Consider the following 27492-nt stretch of genomic DNA (forward strand, 5'->3'; position numbering starts at 1 on the left):
TATACTTATCAGCCACTTCAACAGCTAATTTTACCAAACACATTATTTTTAATAATCGAGCTTTTCAGCTATAAGCTATCAGCTATCAGTCATCAGCTATCAGCTAGCTTATAGCTTATTTTTACCAAACAAAGCCTAAGTGGGCTCGGCTACATGGATCAAATGACGCCATAGTGTTCTATCAAAAACCATATTTGGATTCAACTCATTGACCTCTAAATCTTTTCTAATGGTTTCTCGAATGGTTTTTTTAGGTCTTCCTCTACCTCTTTTAACATGACTCTCCTCCATTTGATCTACAAGAAAAACTGCATTTTGCGACTTTTAAAAATGCTGATTGCGACTGTTAGAAGGGTCGAAAATGTACATTTGCGACTGTTCCCCAACAGTCACAGATATTAGGGTCGCAACTGTCTTTTGTGACCCTTCGTGGAACAGACGCACCAATAGCCGCAAAAGGTGCTGCGACAGTTGCGAACAGTCGCAAATGAAGAATTTTCATAAGATTTGAAGGGCTTGCGACCCTTCACCAACAGTCGCAAATGTTAAGTTTTTTTAAAAAAAAATAAAATTGAATGGGGCAGTTTTTGTTGTCAATTTAAATAAATATATTATTAAATACTTAAAATACAGAAATATATAACTAAAAATATCAAAATCTCATTCATATAATTCTTTCAAGAGTAACAATCAAAACAATATATAAAGTACATAGTTTGAACATTGAAAAACCAATACACTAGTGGGTAATAATTCAAAACAAATTCCAAAAAATTAGATTAAGTAATATTCCTAAATATTGTTGGCCGGAAAAGTTGAAGAGCCTCATTACAATAGATATATCTGAATGCACAAACATGATCCATGCACTTCTATCGGTACTGCGTCTGCTGCTATCCTCAACAATAGCCTGAAACTTTGGTGCACGCAGAGGCATCAAGAACAGAGAAATAAGACCCTAAGATTCATGAACAATATGAGTTAAAAATATTTACAATAACATAAAACTCACAAGTTCTTGTTCGTTAAACGACATGGCTAAAACTGCACTTTGGATGATCAGGCCAAATCAAGGATGACCAACAAAAATGCGCATTATAATGCAGATTTGATGACTGACATATTTATGCATATAATGCGCATTTATACATAAGCATAAAAGGTAGAAGCTTCAAGCTTTGGAATGTTCATAACTCATAAGGAAGAATTTTCTTAATATTACCAAGGTCTATCTATTACAGTACATTCTCATCAAATTTGCTATAACTTTTTTGTCAATAACAGTTTAGGTGAGTTGAATCCAAGACGCTCAATGTCATTGGTAAAAGTTTCAGCTCAGAAAATAGGTACTTACAAACTACTCTATCATGAAATCTTCACATCAGTAGTGAGATTCAAACCATATTCTTAAGGGATAAACCAGTGTGTTATAAAATTTAGACTCTCCTCTACTATTCTCAACACTCAATTTATATTGTTTCACAGGAGGGAGTTTATCAAATTTTCTGTTTCCAAGCTCTTAATTCAATTAATCACCACAAACACACCATATAATAGCCAAGAGTAGACCTTTCATATCGGGGTCTGTTGTGATCACATCACATAATTATAATCTTAGCATTCAATTAAAATTTCTCATTATATCTTCATGTCCTTAAATGGTTAACCATTTTGGCATATAATGCCATAAGAAAACCAATTATAAGAACCAGAACGAGAACATACAAAAACAAATCAAGCATTTCACATTTCTTGGAATAGACGATGTATGAAGGCAGTGGCATAAATTACCTTCCCCTTTGAGTGGTGTGTAAAAGCCCTTTTGATTGCTGAAAACCAACTCCCTTCTTTCGCATCTCAGTATGTAATATCCCGCCTGTCAGCATCAATATATTACCCGTGATTATGTCAGAGGAATTAAATTCATGGAAAGGTAAGTTAACGGATAATATTTTATGAGATGTCATCTTTTACGGGAAAAGTATCAGAGTCGTTTTAAACACGCTTCAGGCAAGGGCATAATTGTAATTTCATGGAAAAAGGATATTTATATGTTTTGGGAGGAAAATATCTCATTTCCCTTATCCATTTCTCTCTCTTCAAGTGTTGGCAAACAATTCTCTCTCCCTTCTCTCTTCTCTCACGCCACTTCTTCCTCTCCCACCTTCCATCAAGCTTGCAAACTTCTTCCTTCTTGTATTCTTAGGTTGGAGATGGATCTTTCATCATGATTTTCTTCTCCTTCCCCTCTCTCAAGAACAACTAGAAGCTTGGGATTTGTTTGTTCTCTCTTTCTAAAATGGATTCAAATTTAGGGTTTGGTTTTGGATCAAGAAGCTTTATGTTGGGTATATTTCATGGGATTGGAAAGTAAGCAAGAAACAACTATGGAATGGATGGAAGCTTTGGAGCCACCTTGGAAGCAAGAGTTAGGGTTGTTTGTTGGTAAGTACAAATATGATTCAAGCTAAAGTTTCTTCATGGTCAAGGTGTCTTTGTTTGCAAGAAAGAATAGCAAGTTTGAATGGTATGAACAAAGGAAGCAAGAGGAACAAAGCTAGGGTTTTGGCTTGATGGGGCTTGGAACTTAGTGATGTTTCAAGAACTTGATTAGGTGAGTTCCATATATAGTTTTCACACCCTTTAGGATCATGATTATGCCATGTTAGATTTCTATGATAATTATAGGGTTTATATGTAAAATGTTTAGTTGCCCCTTTGAGCCATGCTTGCTATGCTTACAAATACTTGCCATGTAAATGTTTTACAAGTTTTCTATGACCTCTAGAGTCATAACATGCATTAAGATACTTGGTTTTGAGGATTTTGGGTCAAAAACATCATTTTTGCACTTCTGGACTGTCATAGCTCGCAACGGCGAGCAAACAGCTTGCCATGGCTCGCAACACCACAGGCAGGGGTGTTTACTCGCCCCCAGCTCGCAACCAACTCGCAATGGCGAGTAAAGCAACTCGCAATGGCGAGTAATTTACTTGCAATTGCGAGTAACAGGGTGGCAGCAAGTATTTGGTATAGCTAGTTAAGCATGGAAAATGATAGATGTTATGATATGTATTGGGGTTAGCAAGATATTCCTTAAGTAAGGGAAAGGACTAGAGCCTCGACATAGTTAGTCGAGAACTAGCAAGTTAGCAAGAATCCCTAGAATGATAAGACGCAAAGTTATTCTCTTCGCACATGAACAAGAATAACAAATCAAGCATGTTAAGTCGTGGTTTGATTAGTTAATCTCTCCACCATGATCAAGTACTAGCATGAACAAGTAAGAATTTACCACTAATCGGATCGATCAAGGTTTCGAGGTAAACATGTATGCATGATTAAGTTTAACTCTCATGAACATCAAGACCATGATTAATGTAATGTAGGTGGCATGTCTCTTGCTATCCACATTAGGGGGATACAAGGGGTTCTCATTATGAGAACGATTCAAGCCGTAAGGGACCCGCATGTCACCGAATACGCAAGACTAAGATTATAACCGCATGTCGGTGCTCGTGTCTCTTGCTATCCACGTCAGGGGGATACGGGAGGTTCTCGACTCAAGGGGAACGGTTCAAGCCGCAAGGGACACGCACGATACCGAGGGAGTCCGATGTACATACATCGGTCATGTATGGGATTGTTCTCGGGGTTACTCCACCCGGGGCTCTCCGTAAAATGAATCAAGATAATAATTGATTGTTCAACGCTAACATAAAATGAATGAACTTATGTACGCCCATGCATGTTATGTTTATGATTATGTTCATGATTATGCAAGAATGAATCCATGCACGTTTATGTTTAAGAACAAGAGCACTAGGTGTTATAAGACAAGTACAAAGGCATGGAATAGAGCAAGTAAAGAACCAGATACCGATGACGATCTTAGGTTCCCCTAATCGTCCGGTTTAGAGTCGTGTCATGATAAGTTATGTTTAGGCCTCGATACGTAGAGCGTATCTTGGCAATGTGGTTTTAGATTCCCCCTCGACCGCCATGACACGTATAGGAAGTGAATCCTATAACAAGTGAGATAAGCCTAAGACGGGTCTAGCATGCACTACCGTCTAGGAAACATGACCACACACGTATAATCAACCGTCAGGTTGTATTGTAGACACGTGGTGACCGTAGGTTTCCCCTGAGGTTACCCATAGCCTAGGATTTAGGGGAACTCACTGAGACATTATGTCTCATCCCAATCCTTATTTGTTTCAGATATCAGGTTGGACGTCAAGGTAGTAGCCGACTGGATTTTTTAGCAAGAGCTCGTTCGTACCCGAAGCATGAAGAATATGGATCTCAAGGATGTATTTATTTTAAATTAGACCAGATATGATGTATTGATATTGTACGAACGCGTTTTGTTGTATATAAATTCATTCGAAGTTTTTATGTTGTATATTTTAATGTATCCAGTACTAAATTCAACGCACGTGCTAGACTTTCTAGATACGTCTAGTATGGGTGTTATTTTGGTATCAGAGCTGGTCGATTCAAACCGTGCCTTGGGTCATTAAGTTACAACTAAGGTAGTGGGACCATTGGGTTCCGGGTAAATGCTCTAGTTGTTGTTGTTAGTTGAGCCTGATTAACTCAATTTAGCATTCAACGATTAGAACGGATGCCTGAGAGCTGAATAGGACCCTGGAGCAACGAAGTATGTGATGAAGAAGTTTGATCGTGCCAAAAGGTGGCCGGTGAACTAATCAAGTAGAAGTGTAAATCCTCCGGGAATATAAGGTCATGTTAAGAAGGAACGTTCCGACAATGTCGGGTAAGATGTTAGAAATACTTCATGTACCCGTAAGTGAAGAAGTTGGATATATATATATCTAAGCATGACCGAAAGTTTCGGTTAGAGATGTTGAAACAGATTTACGATATTCTGGAATGTCAGTACAAGGTTACAAGATAGTGAGAAATCGACATATGTTGACGAAGTCAGCAGGCTCTCAGGAATAGTATTATATGAATGAAGTTAAGGACATGTATGTTCGAAAAGTTGTGTAAGTGGCAACGTAATGAGGTAAGATATTAGTAGTGGAGGAAGTTAAGGATTCAAGAGAAAGTTTTATGTTATCAGGAGTAAGGCATTGATTTCCGACGTGCCAAGAATTGTATCGAAAAAGGTTGAGGATTGCCATGCATATGTTATAGAATATTTCACGATGATAGGAATGAATGATGTGCATTGTATACATGAGAATAAGAATTTCATGCAAAAAATGTTTTTTGAAAAATAGAGTTGGAGAAGCTCACCAATAGCAAGCCTGGGACGAAACTTTCCGTGTTTATGAAACCTACCAATTCGTTCCTATGGTTTGCAATGACTATTGGGGAGATGTCTTCACAATAAACTTTTATGTGACGAAAATCTTTTATGACATCAAGTAACGAATGCATATCATATCCTAAGATTTCCAAGGAAAAAGACATGGGCAACCATCAACGAAATCGATACGGTTTAAGGTAGCTTTGGAAGTTAATGTGTTAAGAGTCAAGAACGAGCCAAGATCAAGAGTATAGAAGTTTCGGTATCTAGAAGGAAAGTCACAGATGTTTATGCATGAGGTATGAAGTAAGAAGTTAAAGCGGTGTAGAGTTATGAGAAATCACAAGGTTCACGGATTATGTGGAATTATGACGTATCTCTCTAATCTATGTTTTGCTTAATTGACTTGCTAAGGCTCATTATGAAGTTGAACTATAAAGTTTAAAGGATTTTAAAAAGATTTACACGTATGGGTGATTGAGGTTGATATTTTGAAAATTCACGAGATTTTCTAGGAACCGGTTTGCTTCGACACTCGTGGAGCGGGCTAGACTTATTAGAGTCTAGGTTTGATGGCAAGTATGTGTTATCAACTCGTTCTATGATTTTAGAGCAACGGCCGGGGCCTAAACTCAATATATATAGTAGAAAATTTTCAACGTCAAAGACCCGTGCGTTAGTTTACGAAGTTTTCTTTAAAAGAAAAATTAACGAGCAAGCATTGATATGATTAAGAAAATATAGTATGTGAGAATGCTAGATGAGTTTGTCAAAGGAGTTTAAGTTTCTTGGAAACAAGTTCAAGTATGATATGTATGGTAAATGCAACCAGCAAGAATGTAAGGTTTACCCCCAAGTCAAGTATTATGAGCATAAGATAAGTTATCATGAGTTTTGTTCTTACAAGGAAGTGGTAAAAACAAGTGTAGGATTGTGACGTAGGTTGCAACATGGGAAATCTTGAGAACAGTCCAAGAAGTTAGTATTTGAGTGGTAATCAGGAAGGTGAAGTTCATTCGCTCTAACTGATTAGAGTAATGGTCTAAGCCAACCGGTGGGAATCAGAGTAGCGAGATGGAAGCTAATCGTTAAACACGAAACATGGAATTTTAGTATGAAAGAATCTTTGTGAAGAATATTCGGTTGGTAGCACAAGTTTAACAAGAAGCATCATAAGACAAGCAAGGAATCCTAAAATGTGATAAGTAAGAATGGATGCTTATACAATCAGTGTTGGCTAAGGTAAAAGTTTTAAGTATGTGTCTTTACCTAGGTAAGATGAGAAAGACAAGAGTTGCCATATATGAATTGGTCAGGATGCATGAATGATGATAATGGAAAACATGTAAGATTCAGAAGGTCACCTTTCGTGACTCAAGTAAAGAATCGAAACATTAAGAATGATGACCGGTATTCGGAGGAGGTAGTAATGTTCAAGTAATACTTGAAAAGGTTATTTGAAGATTCAAGTTTAATGTTCTGAAGAAGAAGAAGAACAAGTAATGTCAAGAGATCCAAGGATTTCCTACGAATATGTAAGCGGTATTGCGAGTATGTATATCGGTTTAAAAGGGAAGAACCCATATTCGAAGTTAAGCATGTTATCACGAAAGGAGACACAATTCATGAGATTCATACTTTTGTAAGCAATACTTATTGAGTGAAAACGATACTCGTTAAGACGTGTCAAGCCATGATTTTATAACTTTTAAAGTTAAGATTGGTATTAAGGAACTTAGGAACGATGCTTATTTTAAAATGTGAAAGTTTTCCTTGTCGAAACTGAGGAGGTATGTCGAAAGTGATTGAGCTCACTTAAGACTTACAAATTTCAGGACCAACTTGTTGTGAACAAGTTCAGGGTGAGATGTAAATTTTTTTTTTTTTTCAAAATATGGAGACTTGTCATGTGGTTCTGTAATACTTTTATAGTTTCGGTTTTGAAATGATAATTCTTTTTAGCCAAGTATCTATTCGTTCCAAGAACCCGTATACCAATATTTAAATAAATTTCTTTAAGCAAGATGCTAGAACATGTATCGTTATCATTTAACAAGAAGTGGCACTTGAAAGTATGCACACGTTATGGAAACAACAACGTCTATATGAAAGCAATATCATACAGAATACACGGAATTGTGTTTAGAGTGTTCGACGTAAGTGCAAATGGAATTACTAGAAAGTTTCAAGAGCATGTGAACTACAACACTGGTTGTTAGATTGTCAGATGAAACAGCATAGTTGATTTCACTTTCTATGTCAAGCTATATGATTTACCCATTAGTTTGGGTGTGATAAGATGCAATGAGATTGCCATGAAATCGAAAGATTTCCTAAGGCTCTGAAAAGAGATAAGAGATTCGTGGAATCGTTTATATGAGTAATGCAAGTAAGAGGCATGTGTCTCCAGGTACAGTAAGTAAATTGATGCATAAAATATATGTTTACCCGATAAGATTATGTATGCATGAAAAGATGTTTTAATGTTACAAGTAAGCACTGCAGGGCAAACCTGGTTTCCTGTAGGATTCCAGTTAAAAGGCAAATCCTGAGTGTTCATGTTTATGATGAGCTACTTACATGAATGGTTTATGTTAAGCGGCTAAGATATGAGTTCGAGACAATAAGTCTATGTGTATCAAGGTAAGTTCCAAATCATGATATACTAAGATAACTCTAAGTTTGAGTGACGTTAAGATTAAGAAGGCTATGTTCAGTTGCATGTGGGTTAAGAAACAAGATGAGGACATGATACGACGAGCCCTTTGAATATGCATGAATAGAAAATGTATTGCTCAGACCAAAGATGGTAAGTTTTTGTCATGATGATTGGTAGACGGTCTTTAAATTTCGAGGACGAAATTTTTTTAAGGGGGTAGGATGTAATATCCCGCCTGTCAGCATCCATATATTACCCGTGATCGTGTCACAGGAATTAAATTCATGGAAAGGTAAGTTAACGGATAATATTTTATGAGATGTCAGCTTTTACGGGAAAAGTATCAGAGTCGTTTTAAACACGCTTGAGGCAAGGGCATAATTGTAATTTCATGGAAAAAGGATATTTATATGTTTTGGGAGGAAAATATCTCATTTCCCTTATCCATTTCTCTCTCTTCAAGTGTTGGCAAACAATTCTCTCTCCCTTCTCTCTTATCTCACGCCACTTCTTCCTTTCCCACCTTCCATCAAGCTTGCAAACTTCTTCCTTCTTGGATTCTTAGGTTGGAGATGGATCTTTCATCATGATTTTCTTCTCCTTCCCCTATCTCAAGAACAACTAGAAGCTTGGGATTTGTTTGTTCTCTCTTTCTAAAATGGATTCAAATTTAGGGTTTGGTTTTGGATCAAGAAGCTTTATGTTGGGTATATTTCATGGGATTGGAAAGTAAGCAGGAAACAACTATGGAATGGATGGAAGCTTTGGAGCCACCTTGGAAGCAAGAGTTAGGGTTGTTTGTTGGTAAGTACAAAGATGATTCAACCTAAAGTTTCTTCATGGTCAAGGTGTCTTTGTTTGCAAGATTGAATAGCAAGTTTGAATGGTATGAACAAAGGAAGCAAGAGGAACAAAGCTAGGGTTTTGGCTTGATTGGGCTTGGAACTTAGTGATGTTTCAAGAACTTGATTAGGTGAGTTCCATAGATAGTTTTCCCACCCTTTGGGATCATGATTATGCCATGTTAGATTTTTATGATAATTCTAGGGTTTTGATAGAGCCAAACCGCAAGTGCAACGGTCTATCGAAGTAATAGTAGTAAGAGAGAGTATCGTTCCGCTAGGGAGTTATGAATTTAATTAACTTTTAGAAAATGATTAGATGAGAAGAAAGTTTATAAAAAGGGGGGTTTAATTTGCTGAAGGTAAATAACAATAAATAAAAATAGCCTTGGGATCGTTGGTTCGTCATAATAACAAACCCTTCACTAGACAAGACTTTAACTTCTAATTTCATGGTTTGCACCTTAATTTCTAAAGACCGGTTTCCCTTTAGCCCCTCACCTTTCCGATGAAAGTCCGGTGAGAGTTTACTCCTAGCAACCAAGCCTATTTCGCTGACTTGATTACTAGAAGATGCTTATAAGGATTGAAACTACTTGTGTCTCAATAATTGCAAAGACTATTTTGCTGCCTTTGCAATTATTGTTTAGATTCACTTGTTCCAACATTAAAGCTCCGATTTCGCTTTATGAATTGATGTTTGGGATGATGGATTAACAATTATCAAACCCTCCACTTTCGCTTCTACAGTTTGATAATGGTTAATTCATGTTAAAACGGTGAATCTAAATTAGAAATTAGAATTACATGAAATTAGGATTAAAGCTTGGTTCGATTAGGATTACGTCATTAGACTTATCCAACAATCCCAAGACAAGAATAGTCTACTCCCTAACATTCATTGTAGACATAGAGAAGAAGGAGAAGAAGAAGAATAACAATTAAAGTAAAAGTGAACTTTTATTCCAAGAACAAAAGATGAATGTTTATGATGGAGTGCTACTCTATTTATAGCTTTACAATTGACTTAAAATCTAAGCAACTATAAGGGCTAATCAGTAAAACTACAACAGAGTAACTTGGGCCCGAAGAAAAGCAGCCAAAGAGATTCTGGGAGGTGGCACGGCCGTGCCACATGTTGCCACGGGCCGTGCCAAGCTTCTGACTTTGTGGAGACATATTTTTGTCTCGTATCTTCATATTTTCGCACTGTATTTGCTCCAGTCCTCTTTCTTTTGCTCCAAGACACCTTCCACCATATATTCGTTCATAAAATATAAAAATAGGAAATTGAAGTAAACTAGCTCAAAAAGGAAATAATATTTAAATAAAATAAATTCAAATCTAAATAATACGAAACTAAATAATGCATAAAAATAGACTAAATTGTGACTCATCAAACTCCCCCACACTTGAATCTTTGCTTGTCCTCAAGCAAAAGGCAATGGACATAGCAGCAATAAAAAGATTAATCATGGCAATGCAATTGAAAACAACATGTCTCTTTGAAGGTTTTGTTTCAAGTACACTAATCATAATTTCAAACATTCCTCGTGAACCTATTCAACCCAACATCAAGTCTCATGTGAGTGTGTGTGTGCAGTCCAACCTTTTTCTTGCTCCTGTATAAGACAGATATTATGAGGAACAAGTTCTATCCCTAATGCTAAAGTAACCGAAAAAAGTCCTTTCTTCATTTCATATAAAAGTGATGGGAATTTAGTTAAAATTAGATTAGATTAACAATTTAAGCACAAGGGGCTGTAGATGCTTAGGGGCTATCTATCCTCATAGGAAGTCTTTTTGGATGTAATTGTCATTTCCCCCTAGATTCAAAATCACCCTAAGCAGTGCTGCAAAATTATTTATTTCATCTCCGCGTAGGAAGTCTTTTTGGATGTAATTGTCCTTTCCCCCTAGCATCGATGAATTTATTTTCCTCATTCTCCCGCCCCATTTAACTTTAACAATTAAGAGAATATAACAATAAAGCACATTTAATTATTTTCCCACACAAACTTATACTACTTTTACTCTAAAGACTTTTAAGGGTGTACGTTACCACTAAAGATAGAACGAGTTCCTTAAAATACCTACTCATACACTTGCTCAAAGATTGCAACTGGGTGCTTTTCTCATTGGAGAATTTTTTCACAATAAAACAAGATATGGGTATAGCAAGAGCACAAAAACACAAGAAATCACTTTCATGTACAAGAAACAACCTTTTTTAAGAAGAGACAAAACAAAAAATTTTATGCCATAATTTACATTAAAAACAAGCTACTTAATCATGCCTTTCGCTATAAAAACAAAACAAAAGAATAAAGTTCAAGGGAGTTTGGAACACTACGACTCTAGACACTTTATTAGGCTCCCCCCACACTTAGGAAAAGCATTGTCCTCAATGATTCAAAAAGAAATATAAAAGAAGAAGAATATAAGAAGAAGAAGAAGAAGAAGAAGAAGAAGAAGAAGAAGAAGAAGAAGAAGAAGAAGAAGAAGAAGAAGAAGAAGAAGAAGAAGAAGAAGAGTAGAGGAAGAGGAAAGCTCACAATTTCATTGAGGTCCATAAGGTGGACTTTGGAGGTGAAGGTGTTGCATCATGTTTCGGAGCATTTGATCGTTTTCTTCGTTTATTCGATTGCTCCTTTTTGACATTGTTTTTTTAACACCTTGTCTTTGATGCTCGGTGCTTATTCTTTGAACTTTGGTTTGCATCCATGCCCACCGTGCATCATTATAGCTTCCACCGGCTTCTTGTTCATGGTGCAAGTTTGCACCTACCTCCTCTTTATTACCATCATCATCACCATCATTATGTACATGTGGGTTAGTACCAACATAAAGTAAATTTTCCACCACCTCCAGAATAGTTAAGTCCGGATTAGGTAGAATAATCAAACAATAAGCTCTAATAATTCTCCATTCATATTGGTATTGTGAGTAGGGGCATGGGTTCTAAGGAAGGACAAAGTAGCGAGAGTATATAAGTCTAGATAATAGTTCCCCTCTATCCTCTTGATCCCTTGATTCACACTCACCCCAAACTTCCTAGCAATAAAAGTGATGATTCCACCTACCATTATATCACCCTTATCATCCGGTTTCTTTTTAACAATTGAAACAAGATAATCAAGCAAAAAAATAGCAAATGTTAATATGATGGTTATAAAGCATAGCCCACAACATAAACAGCTCATCAATCCTCATCATTCCTACCTCTTTCCTACTCTATATGGTGCAAGCCATAACCCTTTGAAGGTTCCTAAGCACAGGGTTGTGTTATTCAACAACCTCATCACATTATCCTCTATTTCTAGTCATAGCATTAACATCAAGGTACCTGCAAGTAGAGATAGTTCTAGAGATTAGAGATTTATACCACTTCCGGGATGTTGATTGCGGGATGTTGATTGCTTCTTGCACCACTTCCGGAGTCTTCAATTTCCTTACTTTTCCTCTTGGATGCCATTGACCTAGTTGACTTTGCGTTGGTTTGGGTGAAGGTTAGGTTTTGTGTGTGAAAGGTTGGTTTAGTGATGGGGTTGGAGTTTAAATAAGGTTTTTGAGTTTATTGATGAAGATTGGTGGAGAAATTATGGTTTGGTGAAGTTTGAAGAGAGTTATGGAGGAAGAATGAAAGAGGTTGTTTTGAATAACATAAAAAAAAAAATAAATAAATAAAAAATAAATTTTTTTTTTAATTTTTTTTTTTTGGCTGAAAGGTTGGCACGGCCGTGCCAACATTAGCACGGGCCGTGCCAAGCTTCTGTAAAAAGAGGGAATTTTTTTTTTTTGTTTTTGGTCAATGGCTTCAACTTTCTTTCCCCTTTTTGCATCATATTTGGACAAATACCTACAAAACAAATTAAAATAACACACAGCAAAAATAAAAGCAATAAAATTCATGGGTTGCCTCCCACGAAGCGCTCGTTTAGAGTCATTAGCTTGACGTTTAGAAAGTGGTTCATCTATCCTATACCCAATCTCTCAGAAAGGGACAATGGCATCAAACTAACATTCTCTCCCAAATCACACATGGCTTTTTCTATAGTTTCAGATCCTATGACACAAGGTAGGGAAAAGCTTCCTAGATTCTTAAGTTTAGGTGGCAATTTGTTTGGAAGTATTTCAATAAATTTTCTAAACTGCTCATCTAACTTGGACTCATCAAACCCTTGTGTTAATGGAATTTCATGCTCATGAGATGGTGAAACAAGTAGCTTTTCATTCTCTCCTTTGGCTTTCTCACTTTGAGGCTCATCACTCCCTATCTCTCCTTCATTGTTCTTAATTTTCACAACGGGGTCCTCTAATTGTTTACCATCCCTAAGAGTAATATCACTTATATGGTTTTTGGGGTTGGTTTCGGTTTGGTCTAGGAGGACTTCGGAGGATTGAGAGGAAGTAGCCATCTGTTGGGGCACTTGAGAAGTCTGAGTCTTAAGCATCTTACTGTGAGTAACTATGGGGTCTTCTTTTGATGTATGTTTGGCAAGAGAGTCCTTCAAAAGTTCAGTTTGATTTTTAAGCTCTTGGAGCTGCTTGGATTGATTTATACAATAATTTTCTAAAAAAAGTTCCAAGCTGGATTTTTGAGGGACTCTTTGGTTGTTTGCATAACTGGGTGATGTTGTTTGTTGTCCAAAAAGATTTTGAGGGGTTTGAAAAAAAATTTGATTGTTTCTAAACCCTTGATTATATTGAGCATAATTTACTTGCTCAGGACTTCTAACAACACTACCTAGTTGACAACCAATGCCAATATGGCCAAATACACCACAAATTTCACAAAAAGGAGATGCAAAAGAAGAAGAAGAGATGGCAATAACATTTATTTTTTCAAATTTTTGGGTTAATGCATCAATCTTAACGGCAAGGTGATCATAGTTAGAGACTTCATACATACCTGCCTCCTTTTTGGAGGGTGAAGAATTAGTGATGGCTCTCTCGTCGGTCCACTTGTAATAATTTTGAGCCATGTCTTCAATCAAGGCGTATGCTTCTGTGTAATTCTTGTTCATTAGAGCTCCACCTGCAGCTGCATCAACATAAATTTTTGTGGTATACAAAAGACCATTATAAAAAATGTGAATAATAAGCCAATTCTTTAAACCATGATGGGGACAAAGTCTAAGCATTTCTTTGAAACGCTCCCACGCATCGTAAAGAGATTCTCCATCTTTTTGAGTGAATTGTGTGATTTGATTCCTTAATTGAACAGTTTTAGAATAGGGAAAGAATCGGGCAAGAAAAACTTGCTTCAATTGTTGCCATGAAGTGATGGAACCAATTTCCAATGAATGAAACCAAGCACTAGCTCTACTCCCTAAGGAAAAAGGAAAGAGGTGCAGCCTTACGGCCTCTTGGTTTGCATTCAAGGTTCCACTGAGTCTAAAAAAAGTTGAAATATTAAAATTCGGATCCTAAGTGGGTGATCCGAAAAATTGATTTTGCTGCACTAAGTGAACAAGTGCAGGTTCTATTTCAAAATTGTCCTCATCCGTTGGGTACACAATAACATCGTATGACTCATTTGAAGATGGGATTGCATACTCTTTGAGAGAGCGTTCCTTAGCCATATCGTTATTATCTTCCCAAGAAGTTAAAGAAGAAATAGAAAAAGAAATAAAAATTAAAATAAAAAATTAAAATTAAAATAAAATAAAGAGAAAGATTTTTTTTTTTAGAAAGAAATATAAAAAGAAAAACAATAAAATAAAATAACGAAAAAGTTTTTTTTTTCTTCAGTCTAATCGTTAAAAAAGTTAATCAAATTGCAATAACTCCCCGACAACGGCGCCAAAAACTTGATAGAGCCAAACCGCAAGTGCACGGTCTATCGAAGTAATAGTAGTAAGAGAGAGTATCGTTCTGCTAGGGAGTTATGAATTTAATTAACTTTTAGAAAATGATTAGATGAGAAGAAAGTTTATACAAAGAGGGGTTTAATTTGCTGAAGGTAAATAACAATAAATAAAAATAGCCTTGGGATCGTTGGTTCGTCATAATAACAATCTAATTTCATGGTTTACACCTTAATTTCTAAAGACCGGTTTCCCTTTAGCCCCTCACCTTTCCGATGAAAGTCCGGTGAGAGTTTACTCCTAGCAACCAAGCCTATTTCGCTGACTTGATTACTAGAAGATGCTTATAAGGATTGAAACTACTTGTGTCTCAATAATTGCAAAGACTATTTCGCTGCCTTTGCAATTATTGTTTAGATTCACTTGTTCCAACATCAAAGCTCCGCTTTCGCTTTATGAATTGATGTTTGGGATGATGGATTAACAATTATCAAACCCTCCACTTTCGCTTCTACAGTTTGATAATGGTTAATTCATGTTAAAACGGTGAACCTAAATTAGAAATTAGAATTACATGAAATTAAGATTAAAGCTTGGTTCGATTAGGATTACGTCATTAGACTTATCCAACAATCCCAAGACAAGAATGGTCTACTCACTAACATTCATTGTAGACATAGAGAAGAAGGAGAAGAAGAAGAATAACAATTAAAGTAAAAGTGAACTTTTATTCCAAGAACAAAAGATGAATGTTTATGATGGAGTGCTACTCTATTTATAGCTTTACAATTGACTTAAAATCTAAGCAACTATAAGGGCTAATCAGTAAAACTACAACAAAGTAACTTGGGCCCGAAGAAAAGCAGCAAAAGAGATTCTGGGAGGTGGCACGGCCGTGCCACATGTTGCCACGGGCCGTGCCAAGCTTTTGACTTTGTGGATACATATTTTTGTCTCGTATCTTCATATTTTCGCACTGTATTTGCTCCAGTCCTCTTTCTTTTGCTCCAAGACACCTTCCACCATCACTACAAGAAAATCTGTTATTACCCAGGGACAAAATCCGTCTATAGGAGCAAAAAGGCGTGGGTAATATTAATTACCCACGGCTTACCGAGGGTTCCGAGGCCGTGGGAAAATGCCTCGTCGGTAACGTTACCCACGGCCATTTAAGCCCTCTGTATTTACCGTCAGCCACACCATGGATAATTTGTGGGTAAGCGTGGTTTCAACAACAAATTTTTGGTCATATATTACCCACGGCTTAGCCGTCCGTAACATTACCCTCGGCTTAGCCGTCTGTAACATTACCCACGGCGTAACCCTCAGTAATATTACCCACGGCTTAGCCATCAGTAAAATTACCTAAGCCGTCTGTAATTCTTTGATATGCTTTGAGCTTCAATCATTAATACCCACGGCTAAGCCATCAGTAATGTTTTTTTCGCTGTATACAATATATACACAATATATCTCATTCAATTGATGGTTCTTTTGTTTCATATATAGATTGCATATTAGCCTTAAAGATTTCTATATTTTTAGAACCACCTATCAATATATATATATATATATATATATATATATATATATATATATATATATATATATATATATATATAATACATTGACCTTTATGTAATCAACAAAAGCTAAAATGAAATCAAAACTCAATAACTTTCATAACTCCAATGGATTTTAACATAAACAAGTCTCAATGATTATCAATCCGCAATTCTCCGAATGAAATAAACATTAATATAGTAAGCAGTTTGACATGAAGTTAAACAAAACATAAAACAAGTCTTCAATAAAACAGCGTGTGGATGTCAAAGTAATACTACAGCATAATTCAATCCTCTACGCTGTCAACAGAGTCGGCATCAGTGTCAGAGTCATCATCATAGTCTGGATGGCGACGTTGTCGGCTACCCTTGATGGAAGCAACACTTTCAGCCAATTCCTTCAGTTGTCTCTCCAAATCCTGTGTACGCTTATTCGCCTTGAGACATTCCTCACGTGCAACTCGAGCATCATTCTCTGCTGCATTTGCTCTCTCTTCAATTACTGCCATCGGTGCAGCAATCCCAGCAGACACTTGGCTACTATATGGAGATACATGCGACTGCTGGGTCAGGGAGGATACACCTGGCTTGTAGCGCTTTGCCATATCACCAAAACCATAGAGACGTCCCCGAGTCTTTCCCCCAGCTGATTCAGCCCATAAGTTCAATTGAGTTGCAGGATCAACCTCCTTGGTGCCATTATCAGATGCCTTCTTCATCTTCTCCTTATATGTTTCCTGCTCAACATAACAATGTAACATACATATTACATTTAAGTTGTCACACAATGTATGAAATTACTTAGCAATCAAAAGTATACAAACATACACATTTTTATATGATGATTGAAGCATACATACTGCAGTAGGAATATAGCCTTCAGTAACTTTCCATCATACTGCAGTAGGTATATATCCTTCAATAACTTAGTTCTCAAATATGTAATAAATATTGTTGATCTACTGTTAAATCAGCAATTGTTGTTTCCCACACTTCACCATAATAAACATAGCAAGTAGAAATTCACTGAGAGATGCACATTACATTTAGCACTTTTTTCCTATGTATTTTTTGTCTCTATTTTTCTCTAACTTCTTATTAAGAAACAACTAGTGAATTTTTCCACCAATAAACCAGATAAGCTATATTATACATAAATCTGCAATCATCCCAAGCAACAAGCACAAAATAGTACTAGTTGTGAATATTGTGGTCACTACAAAATATGTGATTATGAGGTGTGGCTTCACAACTCTGCCCATAAAGAAACCATTATAGAGTGCGAAAACATGTCACCAATGACAAGAAAAGCTGATGACATCTGTTGTAAGTTTGTTCTACCAAAGGATGGAGATTACTCTAATACTAAATCTAGGGGAAAAGGGAGATTTCAATCTTATGTAGTTGAACATCATCTAATCAGTTGCAAGAGTTCCTTCATTGGTTATCGTTGAAATAAAATACTAGTCAAGAAATGAATTCTATTATGTATCATCAGATAGATAAAAAGTACCTACATGTTCATTTATTATTTGATCTTAATATTATAACACTTTCGCACATTGCATGCAGAAACTTAATTCTATTATATATGTAATCTGATGAGAAGAAAGAGAGAGATGCAAAATGGATGCACACACTTACAAAGGTCTATGGAATGAATAATAACTTTCTTGACAGAACCATTCATTATGTCTTTTTTGTAAACAATCAACTTTAGAGGACCCATTAGTGTATTTGAACGAAAAACAACAAAGAGGCTGAAACCCAAAAACAGCAACACCCAAAATATAAACTACATCTACTGAACATCAATAGACACTTACGTATGTCCTCTTGGATCTTTCGTCCACCCATGAAGATCTGTCCTCCTTCCTCGTATGAGTCCATAAGAAGACCTCATCAACTGTGGACTCTCTACCCATCTCTTGACGCTTATATATGATAAAAAATTGTATATGAATGTTAGAAACATTAAATATTGAACCTATAAGTTGAATTTTAAGAAATCAAGTGTTTAACATAAAAAAACATACCATTCGTATGACATACTCATTTGTGGATATGGATCCACCTGTATGGACGGATCCACCCTTGGCAGAAGCACGATTATTCTTATTTCTGGCAGATTTCACCTTATAATCTGTAGATTGCCATTTCTTTTCAAGCCCTTTCCAAGAACGCGGGCCAATCCAAGATGGGCGTTCATTCTTGTTCCTCGCCTCCATTAACATCTCAGAAAGGCGTTTTGAGCCCTTGCTCTTGAAGATAATCTTAAGCTCAAACTCATCCTCAGGCCGCCATGCAACTTTCTTCAGCAATAAGAATCAACATAAACAAAAAAAAAAGCAAAGTGAAAAACTTCACACAACTTTGAATAGCTAAGCAAAGTGACAAATTTACACAAACTTTGAATGGCTAAGAAAAGTGACAAACTTACCCCAAGTTTTAAGAACATGCGCTCCACCCTCTTAGGTGGGATCTCTCCCCATCTAGACCATGCACTGCGAAACTGAGATCGAATCACTGAGGTCAGGGCCCTCGAAGCCACCCTACACGGGTTCCACCTACAAACAAGTTATAAATAAAAGACTAAAATACCTTGTACACACATAATCATATAATCAATAATTTAACAATAATTAATTATGTACCCTTTCCCATCTGGAAAAATATATGGTCTTCCATCAGGTGCTTTATCAAGATCATGATTAGTGTGTCTTGACAGTTGTGCCCTATCATCACTGCTGTGCACATGCACTGAACTTGATTGATTGTTAGGATTTGGTGTCTGTCGTGACCCCTGTGCTGATGGGGAAGGATCAATGGTAGGTGAAGATGAGGGTATTGCATCCAACTACCCTGCATCTAGATGCCCTGTGTCCGACTGCCCTGCATCCAGCTGCTCGACATCTCGCTCCCCTGCATCTCGCTCCCCTTCATTCAGCTGATATGCATCCTGCTGCCATGGTGTTGTAGTGTCATCACTGAAAGGCGACTTTGCAGCAGATGCATGTAGATGCTTAGTAGCTTGTTTCAACTTATGTGGCATAATCATCCGCTTTTTCATCTGTGAACCTTTGAACTTCTTACAGTTTTCTTTAGGAGCCATGATCTGTCCAAAAAACATAAAAGAATACAGTTGATAATGAGAAACAACAAAAAATATATGCTAACTTTAAAGAAGTGGAAAACAGAAGCTGTGAATAAAATCAGAGTGACAGTTGAAACATAGCACACTAAATGAGACAAACAGTGAGGTGGAAATTTGATTCTTCTAATTTCATACAAAGACACAAAAGAGAAGAAAACATAGTTTAGTGTGCTTAAAAGTATTAGAACTTTTTAAGTACAATATTAGTATCAAATTTTGATTCCTTGTGTGCAATCTCTTTCATATTATGAAGTGGCGATGACTTTTACCTTATGACAGTCGATGTGGTCACTCAACAAGTTAATCAAATGGAGCATATTGTGATCTGTCCAAAAAATATATGCTAACAAAAAATATACGCTCACAACCAAAGAAAGAACCAACAAATAAAGGACAAAACAAAAATGACAAAATGGACACAAATGTAGATGTACATACACAAAAACATACACAATCAGTTACCAAATTTTCTTCAAAAGTTGGATAATATTTTTGGAACATATATTTTTTGTTGAATCAGGTTTTGATACTCAAAAGTTAATTTTCATTTCAAAACGAATCAGAATCACTATCTTTGTCATCACTATGTGACTTTGGTTGCATCACTATCTTCACTATTTGCATCATTGTTACTTTTTTTTAACATCAAAATATTATTAATAAAGCCATACCACAAAGAAAAGTGGGATGAACTAGCATTACAGAGAGGCCGAAAGGCACACAACAGCAGAAAATTAAAAACGCCTAGAACATACACCGATGCACAACAACAAAAACAAAGTGCTAACAGAAAACAAAAAACAGGATCAGCACCATTATTCCAACACCCATAAGACAGTAACAGAGTGGGGACACACGCACTCAGCCCAACACACCTCACCTGCACCATTGTTACTTGAGTACTCACTTGTGTTCATTTTTTTTTTGTACGGTTATTAATTGCTATAGGAAAAAACCATGGCTGATGAGCTTGTTTGAAATATGTTCTTATTTAGTTTTGGATTTCCTAAACTAGGAGGGTTAAAAATGCAAATGAAATTTATTAGAAAAATGTATTTAATTGATTAATTAGACATCTATACGTTGACTAAATTTAGAAGCCCAACTACCAACTAATTTACTTGATTCTAAGCTAACCAAAGCCGTAACACAAGAGGTCAGACCAAAAATTATGGAGGACTACTTTGACTAGCATTAGTTGTATATGCATTGAAGTTATATAACTTATAAAACTAGAAATTTAGCAAACTTGAGAATTGACAAGAACAAGGGTAAAGAACATGTAAACAATATTGTTGTGTGATCCCAAGAGAGAAAAATATAAGAATCTGCAGTAAAAGAGAAACCATGAAGATGTCTATGTACAACTAGCTTAGGGCAAAATTCTCTCAAACCAACTTTTTGGCCTAAGAATCTTGTTATGCAGAAAAGTTGATATCAAAAGTGTTAAGTATCAAAATTTTATGGCAAGAACCACATTAACAAAACAGAGAATCAAATAAAATGACTCAGCAAATTAAGAATTAAATGTTCGTATATGCTTATATTCTGCAGTGAGCATTGCTGAGGTATTTTTTATTTTTTTAGCTTAACATCAATTGAGATTTACAATTAACCAAAAATAATCTTTACAATATTTTCATATAAGCTATATCTACCAATATGAAAACAGATTATAGCTTATACTTTTCATATAAGCTATATCTACCAATATGAAAACAGATTATAGCTTATACAAAAACAATTTAACCATATTTAATCTGTTCATATAGAAACAACTTATTGACTTATATACAAGAACAATTTGAATCAGCGTAACATTTAACTAATAATATAAATCAGCCACAATCACATTGAACAATATGAATCAGGCACAAACACATTGAACAATTTGAACCACATAAGCCACAATCACAGTTAATTGAAAAACACAATCAAATGAAAATTTAAACCCTAATAACCACAAATATACATGCATGAAATACAAATATGTAATTTTTTTTTTGAACAAGAATACAAATATGTAATTAACAATGAAGGTGAGAAAACTTACCAAAATCCAAAATAGAGAATCTTCTTCCTTACGAATACCCCCTTTTGATATCACAAGAACCCTTTCTAACTAGAATCCCAAAATCAGAGAGAGACAGAGACAGAGAGAGAGGGGGAGTCGGTGGGCAGTCGAAGTGGGGCAATGGGTAATCGAAGTGGAGAATAAGATGACAGTGTGCAATCGGAGGTTAAAGGGATAATGGGGGAATCGTAACTGCTTTGTTTTGTTTCTAATTCAATATGTGTTTTGGCAATTTGTTTTGGAGACACTTTTGTTTTGTTTCTAAGTCGATATGTGTTTTGGCAAAAATAATTTGGAGCCAAATCATTGAAATTTTGGGAATGGGAAAAAAGTTTGGAGCCAAAATCATAAACAAATAAATTTTTGCTATTATGAATATGAATTAATATAATTAAAAATAAACAAATAAATAAATGCATCATATAGAGGGTTAGACCGTGGGTAACTATTGACGGCAAAAAGCCGTCTATAATTATTGATGGCTAAGCCGTGGGTAACAATTTCAAAAAATTCACATTGACCTTTTAACCATACTGACGGTTTAGCCGTGGGTAATCCGTCACTACTCAAAAAAATTACCCGCGGCCTCACGGCCGCGGGTAATTGTTCGTGGGTAATGAGAGATTTTCTTGTAGTGCATATATTCGTTCCTAAAATATAAAAATAGGAAATTGAAGTAAACTAGCTCAAGAAGGAAATAATATTTAAATAAAATAAATTCAAATCTAAATAAAACGAAACTAAATAATGCATAAAAATAGACTAAATTATGACTCATCAGGTTTATATGTGAAATGTTTAGTTGCCCCTTTGAGCCATGCTTGCTATGCTTACAAATACTTGCCATGTAAATGTTTTACAAGTTTTCTATGACCTCTAGAGTCATAACATGCATTGAGATAATTGGTTTTGAGGATTTTGGGTCAAAAACATCATTTTTGCACTTCTGGACTGTCATAGCTCGCAACGGCGAGCAAACAGCTTGCCATGGCGAGCAACACCACAGGCAGGGGTGTTTACTCTCCCCCAGCTCGCAACCAACTCGCAATGACGAGCAAAGCAACTCGCAATGGCGAGTAATTTACTTGCAATTGGGAGTAACAGGGTGACATCACTCTGTTTGCTTGCTTCAGGCGCTTTTAAAGTACTTCGGTCCAGTTTTTCTTCAAGCAGTCTTTTAATAAGATAAACCCCTCAAACTAAGGTCTTAAATGATAATCTTTTGCAAGGCTTTCACGTTAATAAAGCAAGTATTTGGTATAGCTAGTTAAGCATGGCAAATGAGAGATGTTATGATATGTATTGGGGTTAGCAAGATATTCCTTAAGTAAGGGAAAGGACTAGAGCCTCGACATAGTTAGTCGAGAACTAGCAAGTTAGCAAGAATCCCTAGAATGATAAGACGCGAAGTTATTCTCTTCGCACATGAACAAGAATAAGAAAGCAAGCACGTTAAGTCGTGGTTTGATTAGTTAATCTCTCCACCATGATCAAGTACTAGCATGAACAAGTAAGAATTTACCACTAATCGGATCGATCAAGGTTCCGAGGTTCAAGCCGCAAGGGACCCGCACGACACCGAGGGAGTCCGATGTACGTACATCGGTCATGTATGGGATTGTTCTCGGGGTTACTCCACCCGGGGCTCTCCGTAAAATGAATCAAGATAATAATTGTTTGTTCAACGCTAACATAAAATGAATGAACTTATGTACGCCCATGCATGTTATGTTTATGATTATGTTCATGATTATGCAAGAATGAATCCATGCACGTTTATGTTTAAGAACAAGAGCAAGAGGTGCTATAAGACAAGTACAAAGGCATGGAATAGAGCAAGTAAAGAACACGATACCGATGACGATCTTAGGTTTCCCCTAATCGTCCGGTTTTAGATTCCCCCTCGACCGCCATGACACATATAGGAAGTGAAGCCTATAACAAGTGAGATAAGCCTAAGACGGGTCTAGCATGCACTACCGTCTAGGAAACATGACCACACACGTATAATCAACCGTCAGGTTGTATTGTAGACACGTGGTGACCGTAGGTTTCCCCTGAGGTTACCTATAGCCTAGGATTTAGGGGAACTCACTGAGACATTATGTCTCATCCCAATCCTTATTTGTTTCAGATATCAGGTTGGACGTCAAGGTAGTAGCCGGATGGATTTTTCAGCAAGAGCTCGTTCGTACCCGAAGCATGAAGAATATGGATCTCAAGGATGTATTTATTTTAAATTAGACCAGATATGATGTATTGATATTGTACGAACGCGTTTTGTTGTATATAAATTCATTCGAAGTTTTTATGTTGTATATTTTAATGTATCCAGTACTAAATTCAACGCACGTGCTAGACTTTCTAGATACGTCTAGTATGGGTGTTACACAGTAGCATTCCTGTTTCTTCCTATAAGTTTAGATCAAGATATAAGATTTAAGGAATGTGCATGCTTGTGTTATTTTTTAAAAATTTAATCATTTTTCAGCTACCTCCAAATATATATATGAGGAATTCAATATTATGAAATAACAAGACATACCAAATATATTAAAGCACACACACACTTCATGGTCTTGTCCAAATCTCCAACTTAGTACACAACATGAAGAAATCGTCCATTATCATTTTGGACAAGTTAAACAGGTTTTGGTCTGGTTGGGCGAGATTTACTACACCATTAGCCTCCACTACCTTAAACAAATCTGATCCTTTTAGTCCAGGAATCAAACATGATTAAAAAAATTCGTATTATTTCATGCTTCATTCAGAGAAAGATAATTAGCAGTTAACCATAATGAATCAAATATTATTTCCCAAAAGAGATTGGGTATGTACCTGAATTAGATCTAGTGCAGTAAGTCTTGTTTGGCGCCGTGACGAGACAAATATAAGAACTGGTCTCGCAGGTGAATGTGTGCATATTGCAGCATATGCTGGTTTATTCATACTGTTCATCCGTGGGCAGTAATACTTTCCAGGATATCCCTGTAAGAAGACCAAGTAGTTAGCATATTTGTAATGATATTATTTCAAGACTACGCATCACTTAGGGGTTGCTTAATAGGAGTAAACGGGTAAAGGTTTATATGGAGAATTAACGTAGATATGTATACATGCTTTCCAAATTTCATTCATCGATTCCTCAATTTTACTACTTAAATCAAAAACCAAACAAAAAACGGACATGTAACGTCACAATCTATGTGAAACAACATATCCACTTGCCTGGATATGAACTTCCAAAGGTACAGGCCTCACACTTGGCTTGAAATTGAAGAATCTGATCTCCTCCACGCCTAACCAATCAGCTAGATCACTACAAATAGAAGGGGAAAAAATAAGGAGTACGTTGATAGAACATACTCTTATCTTGTACTCTCTTTCTCTCTCCTTAAGTTTGGAGAGTCTAGAGAGTGCGGACACGAAAAACATACACGAATAATAGTGGAGTGGAGAAGATATGGAAAGAATATTAAAATAACTATATTTTAAGAAACATGAAGAAAAATGAAATAAACTTACCCAGCATTTGCCAGAGCTGTAGAAAGGCCAACAAACCGTACTGGACGCTCAGTTTGTGATGATATATATCTCATCCTAGAAACAATAACCTAAAAACAGAAATTTCCACAGTTGAGCATTCAAACAACAACTAAGAAACAAATAACATACTATATAATATGATTAGAAAGTTAATACTCCCTTCGTTTCAAAATGAGTGTCGTTTTAGGTGTTTACACACATATTAAGAAATGCAATGATTAAAAGAAAGATAATGGTTATTTTACCAAATTATCCTTATTAACTATTGGTTAGTTTTAAAAGTAATATTTTGGAAGTAGTGTGCAAAGTATTAATTGGAGGGTACAATTGAAAAGAAAAAGTTATTATTGCATTGGAAACTGAAAGTGACATTCATTTTGAAACAAATTATTTTGGTTAAAGCGACACTCATTTTAAAATGGAGGGAGTAGTAGGAAAGTGTAACCTTTTGCAGTATTACTAAAGAAGAAATGGGTAAAGTACACGAGAAAAAACGATAACCTATTAAAAGACCCCCCTCCCCGAAAAAAAAATTCTTTATGTGCATTAAGTACTGTTGTCCAAATATCCCACCGGTAGATGATAATGTCCCTACCCATTCATTAAGATGAGTCGGTTAGTCTACAAGCAGTCATTGATTCTCTTAGCAAGCAGTAAATCACCTTCTTTCAAGCCTTAACTTTGTTCACTACCCATTAATTTTATTGTTTCTGGTACTTAGTCTAAGGATACGTGGAGAATTGAGTTTAATGATATTGAGTTTAATGATGTCAAGATGGAGCTCTTGCCTAGCATCGGGGTTGAAGTATCATGATCAGAAAACGCAAGATCAGATAAGCATTTTCTCACACTAGACTAGACCTAACGTTGCCATCTCAATCAATGCCGTGACTCAATTTACGCACTCTCAACGTCATGAGGCAGTCTATAGAATACTGAGATATTTGATGGCCACCCCCTAGAAAGGTCTATTCTTTAAGAAGACTAGTGAATGAAATGTCTCTATCTTTACGTATGCAGAAGGGGCAGCATCCGTCGTAGACAGAATACCGACCTCTAGATATGGTACAAATGTCAGGGGAAATCTTGGGACATGGAGAAGAAGCAAGGAGTTGTAGGAAGACGTATTACAGAAGCCAAGTTTAGCACTATGGCTCAGGGAAATTGTGAAGGACTATGGATCTACAAAGTCATCGAGGATGAGAAGACAAGGCTCACTGAAGGAAACTTGCATTTGACAATTTTAACGTTACAGAACAAATAGTTAAAGATTCAGTGAAACATATATGACAATTTTTCATGTATACTACCATTGCACACAGGTGACATGTCGAAGTTGTGAGATGCTTCATAGTACATCTCTATCATCTAAAAATACTATAGAATTTAATAATGTCAAAACTTACATCTTTACCATAAAAAAAGTAGGAAAAAATGCTTCACCATTGACACAAAAACATCAATAAGGTAATGCTTTTAAATTTAGGATGAAACAAACAATTGGAGCTTACCACATAGTAAATTGCAAAGTTATCCTTCTCTTCCATGTAACTCGCCTTCAATTTAAAACGAATCATGTATATAACCCACACCGTGGTCACAAAAGTCGCCAAATCAAGTATGGTGCGAATGTCATATTCCATGACAAAACTACAATACAGCCTAACAACTAAAAATATAGCTGTCAATTCCTGGGATTTGAGTGATAATCCTGTTACATCATTCATAACCATCATCAAAACAAAAACAAACAAAAAATCATAACTTCAATTAATACATGTCTTTCTTGATCCAAAAATAACACATTAAGCCAACCACAAACACAAATCAAATTAACCCATGTAATTTTTCCTGACCCATGTAATTTTTTAAGAGCAATGCCAATCTAAAGGGATAAAAATCTGAAAAAATAAATCCCAAAAAATTGATCTTTTTCATGACCCATGTAACGTTTTATGTTTTTTTGCATGAAAATTCAAACCAATTATTAAAAAAACTAACCTTTGAATGATAAAACATAAAGAGGGGAAATTTTTAACCTACCCAATTAACAAAGACCCAAGAAAACAAAAAGATTCAAACATCAATAATAACCCAAAAAAATTCAATTCTTTTTTTGTAAAATGGGGGAAACAATTACAAACCAGCACAAGTCTTCTCCTTCATGAGTTTATAGATAAGAACAGAGATTCCAAGCGAGTGAACAGCTTCAGCAGCGACAAAAAGATTATTGTGATCATGAACGATAAATCGGAGGAGAACAAGAGTGGCCATACCGAAAACAACGGCGAGAAAAGCCTTGACCTTTGGTGGTTGTCGCCTGACCCATGTGGAGATGGCGTGGATCGATGTTCTCGGAGGCCTCATAGTTGATGATGATGTTAAGGGTTTCCTTTGAGGAAAAACACAACACAACACAAGAACAAGACCTTTGGTGGTTTTCGCCTGACCCATGAGTGAGTGAGTTGAGCATCGATTGAGAGGCTAGGTTTTGGGGGTGAACGATTGAGAGTGAGAAGATTCAAGGAACAAAGATTTTGGGGATGAAATTGATAAAA

General features: G+C 36.2%; 3 protein-coding genes and 1 non-coding gene across 6 annotated transcripts; 1 reads left to right on the plus strand and 3 right to left on the minus strand.

Annotated features, from left to right (window-relative positions):
- Positions 1-640: 640 nt before the first annotated feature.
- Positions 641-27492, minus strand: LOC146914222 (uncharacterized). Its single transcript, XM_085720588.1, has 3 exons — positions 27079-27492; positions 26446-26645; positions 641-958 (listed from the first exon to the last, which is right to left on the minus strand). Exons 1-3 carry the CDS (start codon positions 27386-27388, stop codon positions 755-757), a joined length of 714 nt encoding a protein of 237 aa, XP_085576714.1. The 5' UTR covers positions 27389-27492; the 3' UTR covers positions 641-754.
- On the plus strand, positions 13898-14004 carry LOC146914223 (small nucleolar RNA R71). The gene has a single exon (XR_015017114.1). It is a non-coding gene; the product is annotated as a small nucleolar RNA R71 (small nucleolar RNA).
- LOC146914224 (uncharacterized) lies at positions 16251-21616 on the minus strand. 3 transcript variants are annotated; one of them, XM_085717116.1, is made up of 6 exons: positions 21365-21616; positions 18812-19272; positions 18598-18724; positions 18194-18469; positions 17984-18091; positions 16251-16894 (listed from the first exon to the last, which is right to left on the minus strand). In XM_085717116.1, the coding sequence occupies exons 3-6, from the start codon at positions 18613-18615 to the stop codon at positions 16445-16447; spliced, it is 852 nt and encodes a 283-aa protein (XP_085573242.1). In that variant the 5' UTR covers positions 18616-18724; positions 18812-19272; positions 21365-21616; the 3' UTR covers positions 16251-16444. The 3 variants fall into 3 exon arrangements, with proteins under 3 accessions (XP_085573242.1, XP_085573240.1, XP_085573241.1); XM_085717114.1 differs by having other exon boundaries at positions 18194-18472; positions 21365-21607; XM_085717115.1 differs by lacking the exon at positions 21365-21616 and adding an exon at positions 19581-19804 and having other exon boundaries at positions 18194-18472.
- LOC146914225 (DExH-box ATP-dependent RNA helicase DExH14-like) lies at positions 19015-25851 on the minus strand. The gene is made up of 5 exons (XM_085717756.1): positions 25840-25851; positions 24914-25002; positions 24617-24707; positions 24227-24376; positions 19015-19272 (listed from the first exon to the last, which is right to left on the minus strand). The coding sequence occupies exons 1-5, from the start codon at positions 25849-25851 to the stop codon at positions 19015-19017; spliced, it is 600 nt and encodes a 199-aa protein (XP_085573882.1).

The sequence above is a fragment of the Medicago sativa genome, chromosome 6 (assembly GCF_051527215.1).
Source record: "Medicago sativa cultivar Bolivia chromosome 6, Bolivia_mono, whole genome shotgun sequence".
NCBI classification, from domain to species: Eukaryota; Viridiplantae; Streptophyta; class Magnoliopsida; order Fabales; family Fabaceae; genus Medicago; species Medicago sativa.